Raw genomic sequence first — 20,194 nt, forward strand, 5'->3', positions numbered from 1 at the left:
CAGGATGAGAACCACCGACTTCCAGTTTTGTGCTCTTAAATCCACAGTAGTGACTTAAAGCCACAGTAACCTTTTGCAAACAAAGCTTATTCCTGATTTTGTGTCAAGAGAACTTGACCATTTTGTAGTCCTACTGCTCTTGTAGTTAAGAACTGTAAAGGTTTCATCTTAACCAAGTAAAGAAAAGACTAAAGAAAGAATTCAGGCAATTCTGAGAAAAGTAAAATGGGAGTTTGAATGATCTAGTTTATCTAGTCTCAGTGCACCATTAAAAAAAAAAAAGAAAGAAACCTAGCCTTCATGTATTTGTAGAATAAATAATTGATCAAGTAACAAAAAAATTAGTCAAAATTGCTTTATAAAATGTTCAGCTGGTGGCTGTGCAGGAGGGGGAACTTGGTGGCAGAGAGATCGCCAAGCCTCAGGCTACCTGGCCTAGTGCTGACATGATCTTCAGGAAGGTCATTCTCAAGGACATCCCAGCAAAAGTCATTTTTGGGGATGACCAGTGCCATGCTTTCTATGACATTTCCCCTCAAGGGCCAGCACATTTTCTGGTGAAGCATATATCCCAGATTTCTGTAGCAGAAGATGATGATGAAAGTCTTTTTGAACATTTAATGATTGTTGGCAAGAAATGTGCTGCTGATCTGGGCCTGAAGAGGGGTTATCAAATGGTGGTGAATGAAGGCTCAGATAGGGACAGTCTGTCTGTCATGTTCATCTTCATATTCTTGGAGGTCAGCAAATAAAGTGGCCTCTTGGTTAAGCATGTTTTAAGGATAATTTTCCTTTCTCTAGGCAATGATATGTTAAGCAGTACATTGTATAGACAGATTGAGGAATAATTTAAAAAACCCATCCTATCTAATAAAGAGGGAATATACTAATTGACCATCACACCCTCACAAAGATGGTGGTGCCCACAGCCAATAAGGAGGGAATATGCTAATTGACTCCCATGCCTTCAAAGATGATGGCACCCACAGCCACAAGATGGCGGTGCCCAGTCCCCTCAGCCCCACCGACACACCTGCCTCCAGAGTCCCCAAGTCTCCTCAGCTCCCCAGCCGCCCAGGGCCAGCCGGAGGCGCAGGCAAGCCTCAGATGGTGGCTTCCCAGCAGCCCAGAGCCACCCGAGGCTCAGGTAACCAGGGCCGGCTGAGGCTTGCACTGCCAGCAGTGGCAGCAGCAGAGGTGTGATGGGGGTGTCACCTTCTCCTGATCGCCGGGTCACCTCCCGCCCCTGAGGGCTCCCGGACTATGAGAGGGGGCAGGCCGGGCTGAGGGACCCCCCCCTCCAGTGCATGAATTTTCATGCACCGGGCCTCTAGTACATAATAAAAGACATTGTTGCCTGGTCTGAAATAAAGAGTTCAAATGGGTCTGGAAGATTTTTCCTTTTGGGATATTTTAAAAATCAAATATACTGTCAAATATATTAATATTATTTTTGTTGGTCCCACTGGGAATTTAGCAGTTCTCCAACAGCTCTTAGACCTTAATCAATATAATCTTGATTATTAATTGATTGGTTAATGAATTTTTAAATTAATTCAGCAAATATTTATTATAAATCCACTGGTTCAAAATACTGTGCTGAAATAAAGGATATAGAAAAGAATAAGATATACACTCTCCTCTTAAGAAGCTTAACATCTAGTTGCAGGCAAACATGAGTATAACTAACTACAACACAAGGAGGAATGAATTAGATGAGGTATTAGCTAAGGGAGGTATTAGCAAAGTGGAATGAGAGTATAGAAGAATGATTATAGTAATGCCAACTAGTCAGAATGGGAAGGTCTATGTCATTATTTGTGGCAGAAAGAAAAAAGAACCAAATGAAAATTTTCTTCTAAATTTAGAGTGGTTAGTAGAATTTCCTCACTGAAAGTTAAAGTTGAAAAGGCTTAAATGCTTAGGATGCATGTCTGAGCTATTGAGAACCCTCAGAAATGATTGTCTTTTCCCCCCACCTAAGGGGATCTTTTTGGTACATATAGTTCTAAATTAAATAATTCTTTTAGCTCAGACTAATGTGGCTCGGTTGGTTGTGCATCATCAGGTGCACCAAAAGGTTGCCAGTTCCATTCCTGGTCAGGGCACATGCCCTGATTGCTCAATGTTTCTCGCTCTCCCTTTCCCGTCCCCTCTCTCTAAAACTCAATTTTAAAAAAGAATCCTTTTAATTAAAATTATGCATGGCCCTACCATGTGTGGTTCAGTGGTTAGAACGCCGGCCCGTGCACTGAAGGGTTGTAAGTTTGATATCCGTTCAAGGGCATGTACCTGAGTTGCAGGTTCCAGCTCTAGCCCCTGGTGGGGCATGTGTGAGAGGCAACCAATCAATATATCTCTCTCACATGGATGTTTCTCTCTCTCTCACCAGCTGGCCCCCTTCCACTCCCTCAAAAAAATAAAAATAAAAATCAATGTAGAAATATCCTAGGGTGAGGATTACCAAAAAGTAAAAATACGATTCTATATTTTTAGAAAAAAAGTAAACCGTGCATGGATCTGGATTAGATGGTCTACCAAACAATTACAATCTAAGTTCTGGCATGCCAAATGAGCAAAACCATGTAAGTAGTGCTACTAACAGAATTCTCCTTTAACAGACTTACTTCTTTTAGGGTTTGCTAACACAGCACAATCCTATCTAATAAAAGAGTAATATGCAGATTGACCATCACTCCAACACACAAGATGGCTGCCCCCATGTGGTCAAAGATCCTGCCCCCATGTGGACCCAAGATGGCCACCACAAGATGGCCAGCAGGGGAGGGCAGTTGGGAGGGACCAGGCCTGCAAGGGAGGGCAGTTGGGGGCGATTAAGCCTGCAGGGGAGGGCAGTTAGGGGTGACCAAGCTGGCAGAGGAGGGAAGTTGGGGGCGACCAGGCCTGCAGGGAAAGGCAGTTGGGAGGGACCCAGGCCTGCAGGGAAAGGCAGTTGGGAGGGACCCAGGCCTTCAGGGGAGAGCAGTTAGGGGGTGACCAGGCCTGCAGGGGAGGGCAGTTGGGAGGGACCCAGGCCTGCAGGGGAGAGCAGTCAGGGGTGACCAGGCCTGCAAGGGAGGGCAGTTAGGGGCAAACAGGCTGGCAGGGGAGCAGTTAGGCATCAATCAGGCTGGCAGGGGAGTGGTTAGGGGGTGATCAGGCTGCCAGGCAGAAGCAGTTAGGGGCAATCAGGAAGGCAGGCAGGTGAGCAGCTGGGAGCCAGCAGTACTGGATTGTGAGAGGGATGTCCAACTGCCCATTTAGGCCTGATCCCCGGTGGGATCGGGCCTAAATGGGCAGTCGGACATCCCTTGAGGGGTCCCAGATTGGAGAGGGTGCAGGCTGGGCAGAGGGACACCCCCTCCCCCGTGCACGAATTTCGTGCACCTGGCCTCTAGTAGATTATAAACTACAATGAAACAGAGATGCAGAAAAATAATTTCTGAATTTATATGAGTATAAATTTATCTCATGTTCATTTATTGACATTTTCTTTTGTGTTAAAAAATCACCTACATAAAAAGGTAAACAGGCAGAAATTCCTTCAAAAACAACAACAAATGCTAAAGTTGGTCTAAATTGCAATAAGAATAAATGATAAAATATCTATTCTGTTTACTAAAACAGAAGCCTATAAACCACTCCTTTCAGAGCCTCGAAACCCTGAGAACAAATTAGGATAAATTGATGTGAGGATGGAGTTTTAACCAGCTATTGTTGCCCTTTTTGGTTTAAATAAGACTTGTAATCTCACTTTATGAGTGCCTATGTTATTTTTCAGCATCTGGTCACCTTGTGATATGCAGGTGCTAATGGAACACAGGGAGTATATCATTGAATAAATACGTCTTGAGGGACAACAGATATTTTTGGGACTTTTATTGAGTTACGTTTTACTAGTCCTAAAATATTTAGAGTTATGTACTTAAAAGATACAGAGCATAGGTATTACATCCACAGAAAGTATTTTAGTCAGTGAATGTTCAATGTAGCAGGTAGAGATGAACTTAGCACGTCTTGTAGACTGAACTGGGAACAGACTCTTCAGCCATAAAGTGCACTTAACAGTCTATTTAATAGTGGTGAGGTCCTTGAAAATGCAATATCCATGCTAATCTCGCCTTTTTCTAAATCACAGATGAAAAATAGGCCAGTTAGGTAGACCCTTCTCTTTCAATTTAAAGTGTGACATTTAATCTATTTAAACAACTACCAAAACTTTATTAATTACAGTTAAGAGAGGCATGCTGAGAAAGTAGAGAACTCTATTAAGAACACGAGGTATTTTTCAGAATTTGATGTGGATGTCCATAGATCTCAGAACTCAAGAAAATCTCTACTTGGGGGTTGCCATTAAATTAGTAACACTAAAGAAGGACCAGAAAAAACACACAACTCACAATGTAATTCAATCTCACGCTGTGAAATGGCTTAAAGGACCTGAGTATTTTACAAAAGGCAAGAGGTAAAAATTAGAAAAGGCAGCCCCCAGGGAAAGAGTTCCCTGATGCCTGTAGGGAGAATTCATTTGGGAAGAGAAGTACTAGTACATACAGACAGAAAGCTTCCAGCAGAGAGCAAACCAAGCAATCCCACGAGGGCTTAATGTAACTAGATACCAGCTCTGGTGCATTTCACTTAAACTACAACGTTCCATAGAATTCTTTGGAGAAGAAAATGCAGGGCACCTGATAAATTGTCATTGCATTTCTCCAGGGCCTGTTTTGGAGAATGACTGTTCACACTTTTCTTTCCCAGTCCCTTTCATTTACGTGAATAGGATTTAGCACTCTCTGGCCCCACCCTCACAATCAGCCCAAATGTATACCTAAGGTAAAACTATAGTTCCAATCTTTCCCAAGAACAGTTACAAAAAACAAGCCCTCCAGTCTTTGAAAAGTAAGCACAATGACACTCCACTATAGCTTTGGGTAGGGGTTTTGGAAAAAAACTTTGTTGTTGTTTTTCTTATCGTACATTCCTGGGTTGCTGATGTGGGTGCCATAATTGAAGGGAGAAAGATGCCTTCCTTTTCCTCACCCACTTTTCCAGATCCTGAAAGGAATCCCGGAGGAGAAAGGGCACCTAGAGGTTATTCCTCCTGCTTCACTGACTACCGTGGATTCAACAGTTAAGTTCGGTTCAGTTCAGCTCTTATTCCAGAAAACTAACTCCATCAATTATAGAAAATAACTTTTTATAGATGGAGTTTTTTTCCAAACCTGTCTTCACTGCATATCCAGGAAGGATTATTTTTTTTCACACCATCAAAGCACTGAGGTTCTTTCCTTCATTTTATGAGAATCATTTAGGTGATATGTAGTAGCTCCTATTATTGGGCACATGTGGTATCTCATTTAGATTTTTAAATCTATGTTCCTAGAGGCAGAATATTACTATTGACAATATCTGCCATCCCCTTTCTCATTAAAACCAATCCCCCAAACTCACTGTAAAAAAATGGTGATAAAACATATTTTTTATTTTGTGTTCCACCCCCTCAGTACTCTTTTTTAGTTGGCAATCTTTAAAAAAAAAAATTGGTGAGCAAAAGCAAAAAACAAGTAGAAAAAAAAAGGCTTTATCTCTTAGCCTGTTTCTCTGGTATGAACTTTCATTCTTTACTATAAATAAAAACTTATTTAAGAGTCTGACTTTAAATCTTGATGTATTTATTGTAAAATTTACAGCTTGGAACCTCCTACCATTTTCATTGATATGATTTTAAAATGGAGTTCTTATCATTTTCCTTGGGGAGACTTTTTGGTTTGAATAGTTCGTACTGGCAGGTTGCCTCCTTTATAGTTAGCCCAAATTTTCATTTTCAAAGACCATTTTAGACAAGTACTATGATAGCTCTAGCCCATGGATCTGTGTGCCACATAATAGAGTGTGACAATCCACTCAGTTGTGAAAGATACTGGAGCTAAAGTAATAAAGTAGCATTTGTATTATCACATTTACAAATCTGCTTAAACACTGACCCAGTAGTGTTACTCATTTATTGGAAATTATAGATGTTTGTAATTCTCCAAAATATGTTGGGCTAAGTTATATATCACACATTTAAATTTAAATTCAAAATCCTGGGCTGAGAGACATGTAGATTTGTTATACTCCTTGGAGATTTGGGGACCATGAACCAATGAATACATTACATTGGTACATTAAAGAACTCTTTTTTATCAGTAAAGATATAAACACCATCCTATATATACACTTCAATATATTTTTTTTGATTTTAGAGAAGAAGGGAGATGGAGAGAGAGATAGAAACATCAATGATGAGAGAGAATCATGGATCAGCTGCCTCCTGCACACCCCCTACAGGGGATCGAGACCACAACCTGGGCATGTGCCCTGACCGGGAATCAAACCATGATGCTCAACCACTGAACCACACTGGCTGGGCCATCCTATGTTTTAATAACTTTTAAAAACAGGAGTTTTAAAGTCATATGATTTTATAAAACTTAGATTTTCATACCAAATTATATCTGTGGACTTTTATAGATATACTAGAGGCCCAGTGCACTGATTCATGCACCAGTGGGGTCCCTCAGCCTGGCCTGCGTCCTCTCATAATCCAGGACCCCTCGGGGGATGTCAGACTGCCTGAGGGATGTAGGAGTGCCGGAAGCAGCAAGCGGCCAGGGAGGAGCCTGAGCCGGGGCCGGGCGCCACTCCCACTCATCCTGGCCCCGCTGTGCCTGCAGCTGCCTGTCGTAGCACTGCTGTGGAGGCAGGAGAGGCTCGTGCCACCACAGCTGTGCTCGCCAGCCATGAACCTGGCTTCTGGCTGAGCAGTGCTCTGCTGTGGGAGTGCACTGACCACCAGGGGGCAGCTCCCGCGTTGAGCATCTGCCCCCTGGTGGTCGGTGCGCATCATAGCGACTGGTCTTTCTGGTCGTACCACAGTAATGGTCGCTTAGGCTTTTATTATATAGATTTCCTTTCTTATTTGCATCTAGAAATAAAGATGTAAAAATATGAATGTATGTTCTTAGAATTGTTTCCTAGATTCTGTTACAATAACACTGTTCGAACTATGTGGCAGGAACATGTATTATTTCTTTTATGGTCTATATCAACAAAACTATTTTTATATGTATATCATATACATATATGTTTTAAAAATTTGTATTTATAGAAAAATAATTCCAAGTGGCACCTGAAACTAACAGTAAAAATAACAATGATTTATATTCTCCTGGACTATATATAATATTGGTCTATAAACTCCTTAAGGGCAGGCTGTTTATTCAATAAATATTTGTTAAATAACTAAGCATACCCATAGGTAATTTGTAACTTGATTAGCTTCCTTTAAGCAATAAAGAAATTTAAATCCATCTATTCACAACAGATAACAATGCAGTTTCGATAACAATGCAGTTGATTTCACTTTGGTCCCATTTAAATACGAGGTTACGTGCTGAAGTCCCAAAAGCAATTTTTCTCATCTCTAAGGCTATTTGGTGCTTTGAAATAAGGGGGACTGCATGTGTGTGCTCATACCAGCATGTATTTGTGTTTGTGTGTGTCTGTAAAAGAGAGGGAGAGGAAAGCTAAGGGAAAGAAGAAGGGTGAGGAGGATTGGGAAGGGTAGCTGCTCTGTAGAGAGAAACTTCCCCATCCTATCTAATAAAAGAGTAATATGCAAATCGCTGTACCTCCACCACACCCACAAGCCATGCCCATCAGCCAACCAGGAGCGAGTATGCAAATTAACCCAACCAAGATGTCTGCGGCCACGGAGAGAGCAGGAGGCTTGGGTTTCCCTGGCAATGGAGGAAGCCAAGCTTTCCACCTGCCTTGGTGGGCCCAGGCCTCCACTCAAGGCTACAAACTTTTAATTATAGAAGATAAATAAATCCCAACAAAAATGGCTGCGACCACGGAGCGGGAGAGAGCAGGAGGCTTGAGTTGTCCCCAGCAATGGAGGAAGCCAAGCTTTCTGCCTGCCCTGGCCTGCCTTGGCCTCCACTCTGCTCAAGGCTACAAAGTTTCAATTATTGAAGATAAATAAATCCCAGATCCCAGGGCCTCTGCTTGGGTCGCTGGGGGGAGGGAGGGCGTGGCCAGCCTGCAAACCAACACAGGCCCCTCGCCCAGGCTGTCCCACACCCCAAGGGAACCCCCACCCTGATCCGGGACACCCTTCAGGGCAAACCAGTCGGCCCCACCCACCCATGCACCAGGCCTCTATCCTATCTAATAAAAGAATAATATGCAAATTGACCATCACTCCAACACACAAGATGGCTGCCCCCATGTGGACACAAGATGGCCTCCACAAGATGGCCAGAAGGGGAGGGCAGCTGGAAGGGACCAGGCCTGCAAGGGAGGGCAGTTGGGGGCGACTGGGCCTGCAGGGGAGGGCAGTTGCAGGGGACCCAGGCCTGCAGGGGAGAGCAGTTTGGGGGAACCAGGCCTGCAGGGGAGGGCAGTTAGGAGCAGTTAGGCATCAATCAGGCTGGCAGGGGAGTGGTTAGGGCAGGGGTGGGCAAACTTTTTGACTCGAGGGCCACAATGGGTTCTTAAACTGGACCGGAAGGCCAGAACAAAAGCATGGATGGAGTGTTTGTGTGAACTAATATAAATTCAAAGTAAAGGAGCGGAGGGGAGAGCAAGAGAACTGGATAGAACAGCCGGATCCAGCCCGTGGGCTGTAGTTTGCCCAAGGCTGGGTTAGGGGGTGATCAGGCTGGCAGGCAGAAGCAGTTAGGGGCAATCAGGAGGGCAGGCAGGTGAGCAGTTGGGAGCCAGCAGTCCTGGATTGGAGAGGGTGCAGGCTGGGTTAGGGACACACACACCCCGTGCACGATTTCGTGCACCGGGCCTCTAGTATCAACTATATTTGGCTACACAGTGGAATAATTTATATAACAAAGGCAGAATAACCGCTTGATTATTTTTCTTTTTTTACCAGATTTCAAAATAATGAGTGATTTTTACTCCATTGGTGACCTTTTCTTTTTTTAATGTATCATTGTGAGCTCACAAAGGATTCAAGAAACAATTCAACAGGCAATTCACATTTGATGTGTTTCAATCCATTGTAGTTATTATGCTTACCGATGCTCAATGTGTCCCATCTATGGCCAGCAGGAATCTCTTTGAGCTGGCTCCTGAGTCCCCCCATTTTTTTTTATTTCTTTCTTTTTGAGCCTTTTTTTAAAAAAATTTTTACCTGAGGATATTTTTCACATTGATTTTTAGAGATAGTGGAAGGGAAGGAGGAGGGGGAGAAAGAGAGAGAGAGTGGAGGGAGAGAGAGAGAGAGAGAGAGAGAGAGAGAGAAAGAGATCGATGTGAGAGAGACACATCAAATGGTTGTCTCCCCCACATGCCCTGACCAGGGTTGGGGATCAAACCTGCAACCTAGGTTCATGCCCTTTACCGGGAATCAAATTTGGAACCACTTGGAGCTCGGGCCGATGCTCTAACCACTTAGCAACCGGCCAGGGCGCTCCTGGGCCTTCTTTCTTGACATTGACCCTAGTGGTCTTTAGGTTTCCTTGATATCTGGTATAACAAAATGTTACAGATTTTTTCACATATTTCTTTTCCAAACCTGTAATTAGCTATTTCTACCAGGATGCCTGGTTTCTTTTAATAGGAATAGTATTTCAAGACCACAGTCTGTGTACGAAGGATGCGCATTGTTATTAAGTTGGTCTTTGCTTTTAGTTTTTTCAGTAAAAAGAACTAGGAAATACGTTTTCTTTCTATTCCTTCCTTTTCTCCCTCCCTTCCTTCTACTCTCCCTCTCTTCCTCCATCCCTTCTTCTCTTCCTTTTCCTTTTCCCCTTCCCCCCTACCTTTTTCTTTCCCTCCCTCCACTTTTGTCCTCCCCATTTCTTTCCTTTCAATAATTCGATAAAATAAATCATAAGTTCATACTGACAATTTTTTTCTATCTTATACCTTTAACTCATTTTTTTTCCATAGCAAGAATCTTGGTATCAAAAAACCAGGGATGATAAAATTTGAATATCACATAAATCTTCATTTTCTTTATCCCACTTTACACATACAGTAGTCTTAGAACAGTACTAATCCTAATATCAACAACATGATTCTAATAATTATTTTGTTCATTTCTTAACAAATCTCTTTTTGAAAACTTAAAACATTTTTTAAATTTACTGATTTTTTTTGAGACAGAAACATTCATTTGTTGTTCTACTTATTTATTTATGTATTCATTGGTTAATTCTTGTATTTGGTCGAACTGGGGATCAAACCCACAACTTTGGCATATGGGGATGATGCTCTAAGGCTTAGTAAGCAATGGAGCTACTTGGCCAGGCTGACATCATTTTTTCCTATTTGGGATCTACCATCAAATTACTATTTTAAAGTCACTTGGAACAGTTATTCTTTGTGTATTGAGTCACCAACTGTATATAAACTTAAGTTCTTTTGTTTCATCTTATTACTGATTTTTACAGATTTATTTTTCCACTTAATTTTGTTTAATAATTAACTTAATTTTCAAAATTCAGTCATACTAATGACTGTTATGTTAGTGTTTTGTCTTTTTTGTGCAATTTCTGCACTTCTGAGTTTTACATAGACATAAAAAATGAATGAAAGTAACTGTTGGGGCGAAGGGAAGTTAGACTGGTGGGTAGACTGGACCTGGGTTCAGCAACCTGGATATTTGAGTTCTTGCTAGGAAAGAATTCAGAGCCAAGACTCAAACTATAAAAGAACATTTATTTAGAAAATCACAGAGGTAGAAGAAGTAATTCATAGAAGAAGAAAACAAGTTATAGAGGTAAAGGAAGGACCTTTGGAGCTTAGAAGTGAGGAAGGTAAAGGTGACAGGAGAGCAGGGAGAGTGTGAAGGGATGGGTGGGGGAGGGAAAGGTTTTAAGGGTGGAGATTTTAGGGGATGTTCCAGGGGAAGATCTCAATAGAATATTCAGTAGTTTTCCCAGTGTGTCCTTTCAGGGTCTGGGTCTCCACTGATGCATGCGTCCACACCAGGGCAGGGGATCATTATTCCACACAGCTGTGGTGTGTCACATCTGTTTTTGCTGCTTTTCTGGGCCTGGAGCTGAAATACAACTGAGGCCTACATATTATCTCTAAGTGAGGAAAGGTCACCCTGGGGATGAGATCCCACCCTACAACTGTCTGTTGCTAGGCACCCTGGTGACCTTCTGTAGCTGTCCTATCATCCTTGCTCTGCTCATGTCTGTCTAACTGCCTACCACATAACTAAAATCTGTGTCTAATCATAGTTCTGACATTTATTTGCTGTATCTCTTAGGGAAATTACATAATGTTTCAAACCAGCATTTCCAACAGTGTTTCATGGACCAGTCTGTAGAATGGGAAGTGGGAGGTAAGGTTGGGTTGTGGGGATAGGATTCCACGGTTAAATAAGCCTGAACATTCTATACAGTTGACTTTTAAACAACTTGGGAGGTAGGGGCACCTAACCCCCAACAGTTGAAAATCTGCACATAACTTTTGACTCCTCCAAAACTTAGTTATCCCTTGGTATACACAGGGAATTGGTTCCAGTACTCCCAACCCTGAAGGATGGCAAAATCCCAATTTCCTTTGTCTATAGTCCCATTCCCATCCTCTTGGCTTATGTAAGCCCAGGCTTTCCTTCAAAGCTCAGCCGACTCCTCCAGTGAGAACATTTCCTGATAGTTTTTAGTTTACAGTGAACCGTCTTTTCTGAACTCCTATAGTGCTTAATGCATATACAATAACCTGCATTTAGCATGTGCTCCCTTCTGTTGCTTTCTATCCTTTTATGAAAATGTCTTCCCAATAAGAATTAAATATTTTGAGGGCAGAGACTTGGTCATTTTTATCCATATTTTCAGTGCTGATGGACTTTTAAATATAGAATACAATTTTAGATCAGGAAGTTTACCCAGCCCCACCCACTCATTTCACAGATGAAGAAACTAAGATCCAGAAAGTTGTTCGGACCTGCATAGTACAGAGCCATAGCCAAAATTTTGCTGATACTTATGGATTCCAAATTAGAGGGGTGGGCTTATACAGAATGGCCAGATTCGGAAAGGAGGAATGAGAGCATTCTCTGAACAGAGGAGGGAATGTAGTTATTTTTGGCAGTACAGGAAAAGGTGATCCAAGCTGCTTGATAGGGAACGCTAGTGGCTACTGGAAGGCAGGGCTGTTCTGCATAACCCACTCGCTCTCGAAAATGGTTGGACGTTGAATAACGTTTCTTAGATGAAGTGCCTTCCTAGCCTTAACACATTCTTCTTCGCAGGCAGGTAGCTTGAAGAACGTGAAGCAGGGTGGCTTTTTGATTTCTTGAGGACACAGGCCCAGAGGAAGACCTACTGGCCGGAGATGAGAACCAGGCAAGGGCTCTCCACTCTGCGAAGTGAGCCAGGACGCGCCCCTGGCAGGAATGTGTGGACTAAGCAGCAGCTCAGGCCTTGGCCATGATCCCAGGAAAGAAGAGCAAGGGGCTTTCCACCTGCCCCCTGCGTAATCCGGGACGGGAGGCCTCTCGGGTTCCTCCCGCGCGTGCCACGACTCCTAACCCCGCCTCCGCTCCGCGCCATCCCCCGCCCCGCCCCTCGCGCTGGACGGGCTCGCTCCCGCGCCGGGAGCACGGGCGGGGCGAGCCGGCGGAGGCGGAAGCCGGAGGGGCACCCCGCCGCGGGGGCGAGCGCGCAGGCGCCTTCTTGGAACCCGCTGCAGGCGCGAATCTCAACGTGTGGTGGGCGGCGGGGTAAGGCCGGCATCCTGGGGTTCCGCACCGCCCGGCTGGGTAGGGAGGGGCTGGGGACTCGCGCCGCGCCGCGGCCCTGCACGGAGCTGCGCTCAGCTGGCGACCCGGCTCCCAGGTCCTGTTCACTGAGAAGGGGGCTTCCAGGCCTCGCAGCCCAGCCAGCAGGCTCGTTTGGGCGTGGGGTGGGTGGGTGTGGACGCGGTGACAGTGGTGGGACCCGTTGGCTAGAGCGGCGGCCCCTGTTCCTGTGGTCCTGAGAGTCTGGCCCGCTGGAGAAAGCGGGGCGGGAGTGGGGGGGGGGACGTCAGGAGGGGTCCCTTTTGCAAGACGTGCTCACCTGCGATAGCAGCACCCCCTGGGTGTAGTGTGCACCTTGGGGTAAGGACCTTTCAGACCGAAAGGAACAAATTCCTCCTTGGGAAGTGGACTGCCGGCTTTTCATAAGTCGAGACGTGCTCTTAGTGCAAAGCAGGACCGAAAACTCAGCCGCCAGCTTGGCAGCTTCCTGGCCCAGTGGATGGTTTAAGTTACTGTATTTTGGGTTACAGATGATAAAAGTAATAAAGGACCCTTTTTATTCTTCAGAGAAGAGTCTCACATAACATCTTTAACCATAAAGGGCTCAGGAAAACTAGGGACCTCCCCATTTTACACGTGAAGATCGCCATTCAGCAAATATAGGACTGCCCTAGCCGGTTTGGCTCAGTGGACAGAGCGTAGACTGAAGGGTCCCGGGTTCGGTTCCGGTCAGGCGCACGTGCCCGGTTGCAGGCTCAATCCCTAGTAGGGGGCGTGCAGGAGGCAGCTGATCAATGATTCTCATCATTGATGTTTCTCCTTGTCCCTTCCTTTCTGAAATCAACAAAAATATATTAAAAAAAATATAGGACCTCCTCCTATGGGATGAGATTACATTCATTGTTGAATCCATCCTAAGTTAAGTTGAAAATACTGTAAGTTGAGAATACATTTAATAACCTAAACTACCCAACATCATAACCGTCCTAGCCCATCTTAAACTTGCTCAGACACTTATGTTAGCCTAAAGTTGGGCCATTATCTGGGGTTTCATCTCAAGAGTAATTGTCTTCCCCTTCCCACCAGAAGCAAGAGACAAATAAGCAGTTTTGTAGACATAATGGGTTGTGAAACAAAATCCAGAAGACGCTGGCATTACAATACACGTGGGTTGTTTACCCTTGTGATGGTGGCTGATAGAGCTTCAGGCAGACTGGCTGCTGCCGCCCAATGTTAGAATTCTAGAGCATTATCACTAGCCCAGGAGAAGACTGAAATTCAAAATTCTAAATATGTTTCTACTGAATTCGGATTGGTTTGTCACTGTGGTAGAGTTAAACTTCCTCAGTGGAACCACGGTGAATCAGGGTCTGTCTGTACTTATGAGTCCCTGTTTACTGTCAACATTTTTCTAAGTACACGGAACAAAGCAACTGAGACAAGAGGATCCTTGCTTGCATGCAGCTTATTTCTAGTAGACAAAAAATGTAAATTTCCTTTTATACCTTTTTATTATATAACACGTACAAGATAGTACTGTACACAAATCATAAGTTTTAATTTGTTGACTTATAAAGGAAACATCTTTTATGCACCACTCAAATCAAGAAACAGAACATTCATAGCATCTTCTCAGAAGAGCTCCCTGGAGACCTCTTCCAATTACCACCCCCTCTTTTCTCCCCAGTGGTAATCACTTTCCTGATTTCTACCACCAAAAATTCCTTTTTCCTATTTAAGAGGCTTTCATAAGTGAAACCAAATATGTTCTATGGTGTCTAGCTTTTCTTACAATTATGTTTGTGAGATTGTTCCTTGTTAGAAAATATAATTTCTGATGGTGAAAAGAATTAGGAAGGAAATTAAAGAAGGTTAGGCTACAAAACTGTAAGAGCTGGAAGCCTTGGTAGAATGGTCAGGGATGGTCTTTTGAGAGGATGACTTGAGGTACAACCTAAAGGACAAAAGATTGGCCAGTGGGTTGTGTTAAGAACATCCCCTGCAGAGGGGATAGAAATGGAAAGGAACTGAGGTGTGAAGGAACCTCACAGGTTCTAGGAAGAGAGGGAAATACTTGGGGGAAAGTTGAAGGAGATGACATTGGAGAGGCAGGCAGCGGTCTTATCATAGAGGGTCTTAGGGCTGGGGTATTTGAATTTTATTCTAAGTGTAATAAATGTTAGGAAGAGATGTTTTTGATATCCTTCAGTTTCTAACATGATCCACTTGTGGAGGATGGGAAGGCCTATCCATTTTACTCAAAGAAACTCTATAAACGTGATAATACTGGGCAACTATTGGGAATTAGGACAAACATTGATATGTTGAGAGACCAAATCTTTTTTTGTATTGTCAGGATTTATATTAATTTAGACACATAATATGCCTCCAAAATCAGATTGAGAAGGCACTTTATAAATTAGTCATCTATTCTACACTCTAAATATTCTTGTCAAGTAGTTGCTCAGCTTCTGTTTAAAACTGTTAAAGAGAAGTCCTTAAGAAAAATCTCATTTCATGTTTGGACAGCTCTATTTGTTAGAAAAGATATCCTAATGATTAATCAAAGTACCTGTTAACATTGGTTATCAGTTCTGGTCCCTACAGAGCTGATAATTATCATCTGTTATCTGTTGTCTCCCTTTCAATTCTCATGCAGTTGGTTTTTGTGGTTTGTTTTTTTTTCACGTTTAAGGGCAGGACTTTTGCATTTATTTGAATGTATCTCTGTCATGATTCCTGGAGTTAGATTTGATCCTTCATAGATGTCTCTTTGGATATGATTGTTTAGTGTATCAGGTAGCTATCTCTTCCATCATTGTGTGATTAACAAACTTGATCAGCATGATATTAGTTAAGCATTATGTTTTTTAAGTTCATTATGAATATTAAGTGTTATTGGTAGTTAATTTTTGCTACTTAAGGTTCCTGGGGAAGTATTTAAATACTAGAGGCCTGGTGCACAAAATTCGTGCACAGGGTGCGGGGGGAGTCCCTCAGCCCAGCCGGCACCCTCTCCAATCTGGGACCCCTCAAGGGATGTCTGACTGCCGGTTTAGGCCCTGTGTGATCAGGCCTAAACTGGCAGTCGAACATCCCTCTCACAATCCAGGACTGCTGGCTCCCAACTGCTTACCTGCCTGCCTTCCTGATTGCCCCTACCGGCTTCTGCCTGCCAGCCTGATCACCCCCTAACCCAGGGGTGGGCAAACTTTTTGACTCGAGGGCCACAATGGGTTCTTAAACTGGACCAGAGGGCCGGAACAAAAGCATGGATGGAGTGTTTGTGTGAACTAATATAAATTCAAAGTAAAGGAGCGGAGGGGAGAGCAAGAGAACTGGATAGAACAGCCGGATCCGGCCCTCGGGCTGTAGTTTGCCCAAGGCTGCCCTAACCACTCCCCTGCTAGCCTGATTGATGTCTGACTGCTCCCCTGCCAGTCTGTTTGCCCCCAACTTCCCTCCTCTGCCGGCCTGGTCACCCCTAACTGCTTTCCCCTGCAGACTTGATTGCCCCCAGTTGCCCTCCCTTGCAGGCCTGGTCCCTCCCAACTGTCCTCCCCTGCTGGCCACCTTGTGGTGGCCATCTTGTGTCCACATGGGGCAGGATCTTTGACCACATAGGGGCAGCCATCTTGTGTGTTGGAGTGATGGTCAATCTGCATATTTCTCTTTTATTAGATAGGATAGAGGCTTGGTGCATAGCTGGTTTGCCCTGAAGGGTGTCCCGGATCAGGGTAGGGGTTCCCTTGGGGTGTGGGGCAGCCTGGGCAAGGGGCCTGTGGTGGTTTGCAGGCCAGCCACATCCCCCGGCGACCCAAGCGGAGGCCCTGTGATCTGGGATTTATTTATCTTCTACAATTGAAACTTTGTAGCCTGGAGCGGAGCCAAGCCTTCTGCTTGCTCCGTGGCAGCAGCCATTTCTGTTGGGATTTATTTATCTTCTATAATTGAAACTTTGTAGCCTTAAGTGGAGGCCAAAGCAGGCCAGGGCTGCAGAAGCTTGGCTGCCTCCATTGCCACGGGCAACCCTAGCCTCCTGCTCTCTCCAGCTCCGTGGCTGCTGCCATTTTTGTTGGGATTTATTTATCTTCTATAATTGAAACTTTGTAGCCTTAAGCGGAGGCCTGGGCCGGCCAGGGTGTGCGGAAAGCTTGGCTTCCTCCATCGCCGGGAAAACCCAAGCCTCCCTCCTGCTCTCTGTGGCTGCAGCCATCTTGGTTGGGTTAATTTGCATACTCCCTCCTGATTGGCTTGTGGGCGTGGCTTGTGGGTGTAGCAGAGTGATGGTTAATTTGCATATCACTCTTTTATTAGATAGGATGATTATCTGGAACTGTGGATAATTGATTTAACTTGGTCATATTATTGATTTAAATTCCCAAGCTGAAAATTAAGCTTTATTTTTAAAACTAGAAATCTGCACTTATAAAATCAATTTCAAACATAATATCTAAGCAAAAAGTAGAGTGTTGGATTGCAATTTTGAAATATATAGTGGAGATTGTTGATAAAAGGGGCTTTTTGATTTAGACTAAAAGAATTTGAATAGTTTATAATGGCCTATAACCTTGCAAACCCAGAATCAGCATAAAAAAGTGATTTAATCTGTCCTCTTACTTTGCCTCTGTGATAAAAGTTCTAGTGAATAGTAAAATGATCAAAGATGGATACAATAGGAGGGAAGGAAGAGGGGATTAATATAACCCAAATTTGAATAATATAGTTACATAACCTTACTAAATGCTTGCTGTCATTCTTGGTGTGATTGCAATGTTAGACTTCATTAGTTCTAGGGTTGTATCTTGCTATTTTTTTTTTTTTAATATACTTTCATTGTCTTTAGAGAGAAAGGGAGAGGGAGAGATAGAAACATCAATGATGAGAAAATCATTGATTGGCTGCCTACTGCAGGCCCCCCACTGGGGATCAAGCCTGCAATCCCGCAATCCCGGCATGTGCCCTTGACCGAAATCAAACCTGGGACCCTTCACTCCACAGGCTGACTCTCTACTCACTGAGCCAAATCAGCTAGGTTGTGTCTTGCTATTTTTATTTGAAGTAAGAAAATAATTTTTCAATAGGTGGAATGTGCCAACTTTTCTCTAAAAATTTCAGTTGATTTATTTAATTGTATTTGAAAAATATTTAAAGTATATCCTCTGGTTGAATTGGCCCGCAATTTTTGTTTTTCGATCCTAATTGATAGATTGGAAATATTCCTTTTACTAAAAATGGAATAGACAGTGTTGACTGGAGATATTCAGAATCGGGGGAGAAAGCTTTGGGAATGATCAGGGAAGGTTGAACTTTAACTGAATTTTGTAGAATGGCCAGGATTTCTAGGAATTTGTTCCAATTTTTTTTCAGAGAAGTGGGATGGGTTTTGAGAATCAGTTTGAACATAGGTGAAAATGTCTTAATGATGTAGGTGCATTGGTTTGCAATTTTTCAAAGCTTTCTAATTTTAAAACCCCCATGGGAAAAGGTGAAAAAAAAAATGAAATATGTAAGTGGTTAATTGCATTTTAGTGGGTTTTTTTTTTTGTTTTTTTTTTTAAGAATTGGGGTATTCTTACTGGTTCTTGCAAAGGTTCATAAGTTGATGTAGTTAGTGCAAGTATATTTTGGAAGAAAAGAAGTAAAAAGTCAAACTACATAAATTACATTAATGGAAGACTTTCTCAAACTAAATAGAAAGATAAAATTCCTCTTTCTCGCTAAACCAAAGACAAGTCACCCCTTTGTTTACCCTTGTGGTCTTAGTTTTATCTGTAGGTAAGCATGCTCTAGATAGAACTGAATGTTCTACTGTCAACATGTCTCTTTTGTTTTTCTTCACTCAGAAATATTTGCTTGTAAGAGCAGATCCTTACTTTATCTTTAGATGTATTAAGTCCCATTTAACAGGGAGAGCTACCTTTTGAGGTGTATTTCCTAATTAGAGGGCTAAGGAATAAGGAACTTAAAACTACCTCCTCTCCTTCATGCTCCCACCCCCACCACCCAATTCTTCATCTTCCTATTTGGTTTAATGAGTTCATTGTTACAGGTATTATGCTCAGCTAAATCTTGGTATCCCTTTTTCCTTCCCTGCAGGCTACTTCTTCATAGACATAAAAAAAAAAATCAATATTTGTCTGGAAACGAAGCATCACTTAAAATCCTCTCCAACTTCTAATTCCAAAGAATCGATAACGTTCTCTGATCAAGAAAAGAAGTGACTGACAGCGTGTTGAAAGTATTCTGGCCTGGTCCCTTTTTTTTCCTCCCTACCTTTTAAGAAACATGGAGAAATGGTACTTGATGACAACTGTGGTCTTAATAGGACTAACAGTACGGTGGACAGTATCCCTTAATTCTTACTCAGGTAACACATTTTTACTGTTTAAAAAATTGATAAATATTCCTTTGAAGAGTTTTCGTTTGTTTATTTGATTTTGGGTGATAATTTATAGTTTCCTGAATGGGATAGAGAAGAATTTCAGGTTTTATTGGTGTGGTCAAGAAAATACATTTAATCATGTAATTTTAATAAAAAGAACTTGTGTAAGAGCTAAATAGAGGCATGGACTTTGTGACCTGGGAAAACAAAAATGTATTCTAACTGGGAAGATGACAAAATGAGAAACTTCGATGTACTAGACTTTGAAGAGAGAAATGAGCTATTACTTCAAGGGGGCTTTTATCAATGGAGGTTTTTATTGTTTGTTCATTTGTTTTATTTAGGGTAGAGAAGGCATGTTGTTAGATTGAAAGGAAGAGATGAGTGGAGAAGAAGATTGGGAGTGATGTGAGAGAAAGGGAGGGAAAATTGATGGAGTGTGGACCAGGAGATTGGAGATGGGATTAAATTTAACCCTGTATTTATTTAGCACTTCTCATGTTCCAGGCACTTTGCTAAGTTCTAGAAATACAGGATGAATATCCAATACTTAGAGGGCCCACATTTTTGTAGGTAAGCGGTCACAACACTACGTGATAATTATAACGTAGAAGTCTGTGTGAAGTACAAAGGTAACAGAAGGAAATGATCAGGATGCATTAGGGAAGACGTTTTGGAGATGATGTCTGAGTTCAGATTTGAAGGATGAGTTGGATTTGGGTACATTTTAGTCATGTAAATAGAGGTGAATTTGAGAGGTGGAATTTGTGTGGGGGCACAAGAATGCATAAATCCATCTTCAGCTGGTCACAGAGTCAGGCTCCAAACTTCATACTCCAGTGCAGCTTTCTAGTGAACTAGTCTGGGCCATTTGCAGGACTCCTATTTCTTGGCTAGAACCAAAATAGGTAGGTCATTTTTGTCCTGTTTCTCTCTAAGCTCACACCTAACCTTAGATGTAGAGCAAAGCAAGTGCAAGGGATGAACTAGAAGATGTTTATGTCAATTCCCAGAGCAAATCTGATCTAGGTCATCCATTCTAAGCCTTT

General features: G+C 42.8%; 1 protein-coding gene across 3 annotated transcripts in view; it reads left to right on the top strand.

Moving 5' to 3' along the window:
- The first annotated feature begins 12,632 nt into the window (after positions 1–12,632).
- ALG6 (ALG6 alpha-1,3-glucosyltransferase) overlaps positions 12,633–20,194 on the top strand; it is a 98,070-nt gene continuing 90,508 nt past the window's right edge. Inside the window, exons 1-2 of one of the 3 annotated variants that reach the window (XM_080656591.1) lie at positions 12,633–12,742; positions 18,860–19,130. In XM_080656591.1, coding sequence (XP_080512717.1) covers positions 19,049–19,130 — 82 coding nt within the window. In that variant the 5' untranslated portion in view covers positions 12,633–12,742; positions 18,860–19,048. The remainder of the gene's footprint in view (positions 12,743–18,859; positions 19,131–20,194) is intronic. The other 2 variants (XM_080656592.1, XM_080656593.1) reach the window with 2 other exon arrangements.

The sequence above is a fragment of the Plecotus auritus genome, assembly GCF_963455305.1.
Source record: "Plecotus auritus genome assembly, chromosome: 2".
Lineage (NCBI taxonomy): Eukaryota > Metazoa > Chordata > Mammalia > Chiroptera > Vespertilionidae > Plecotus > Plecotus auritus.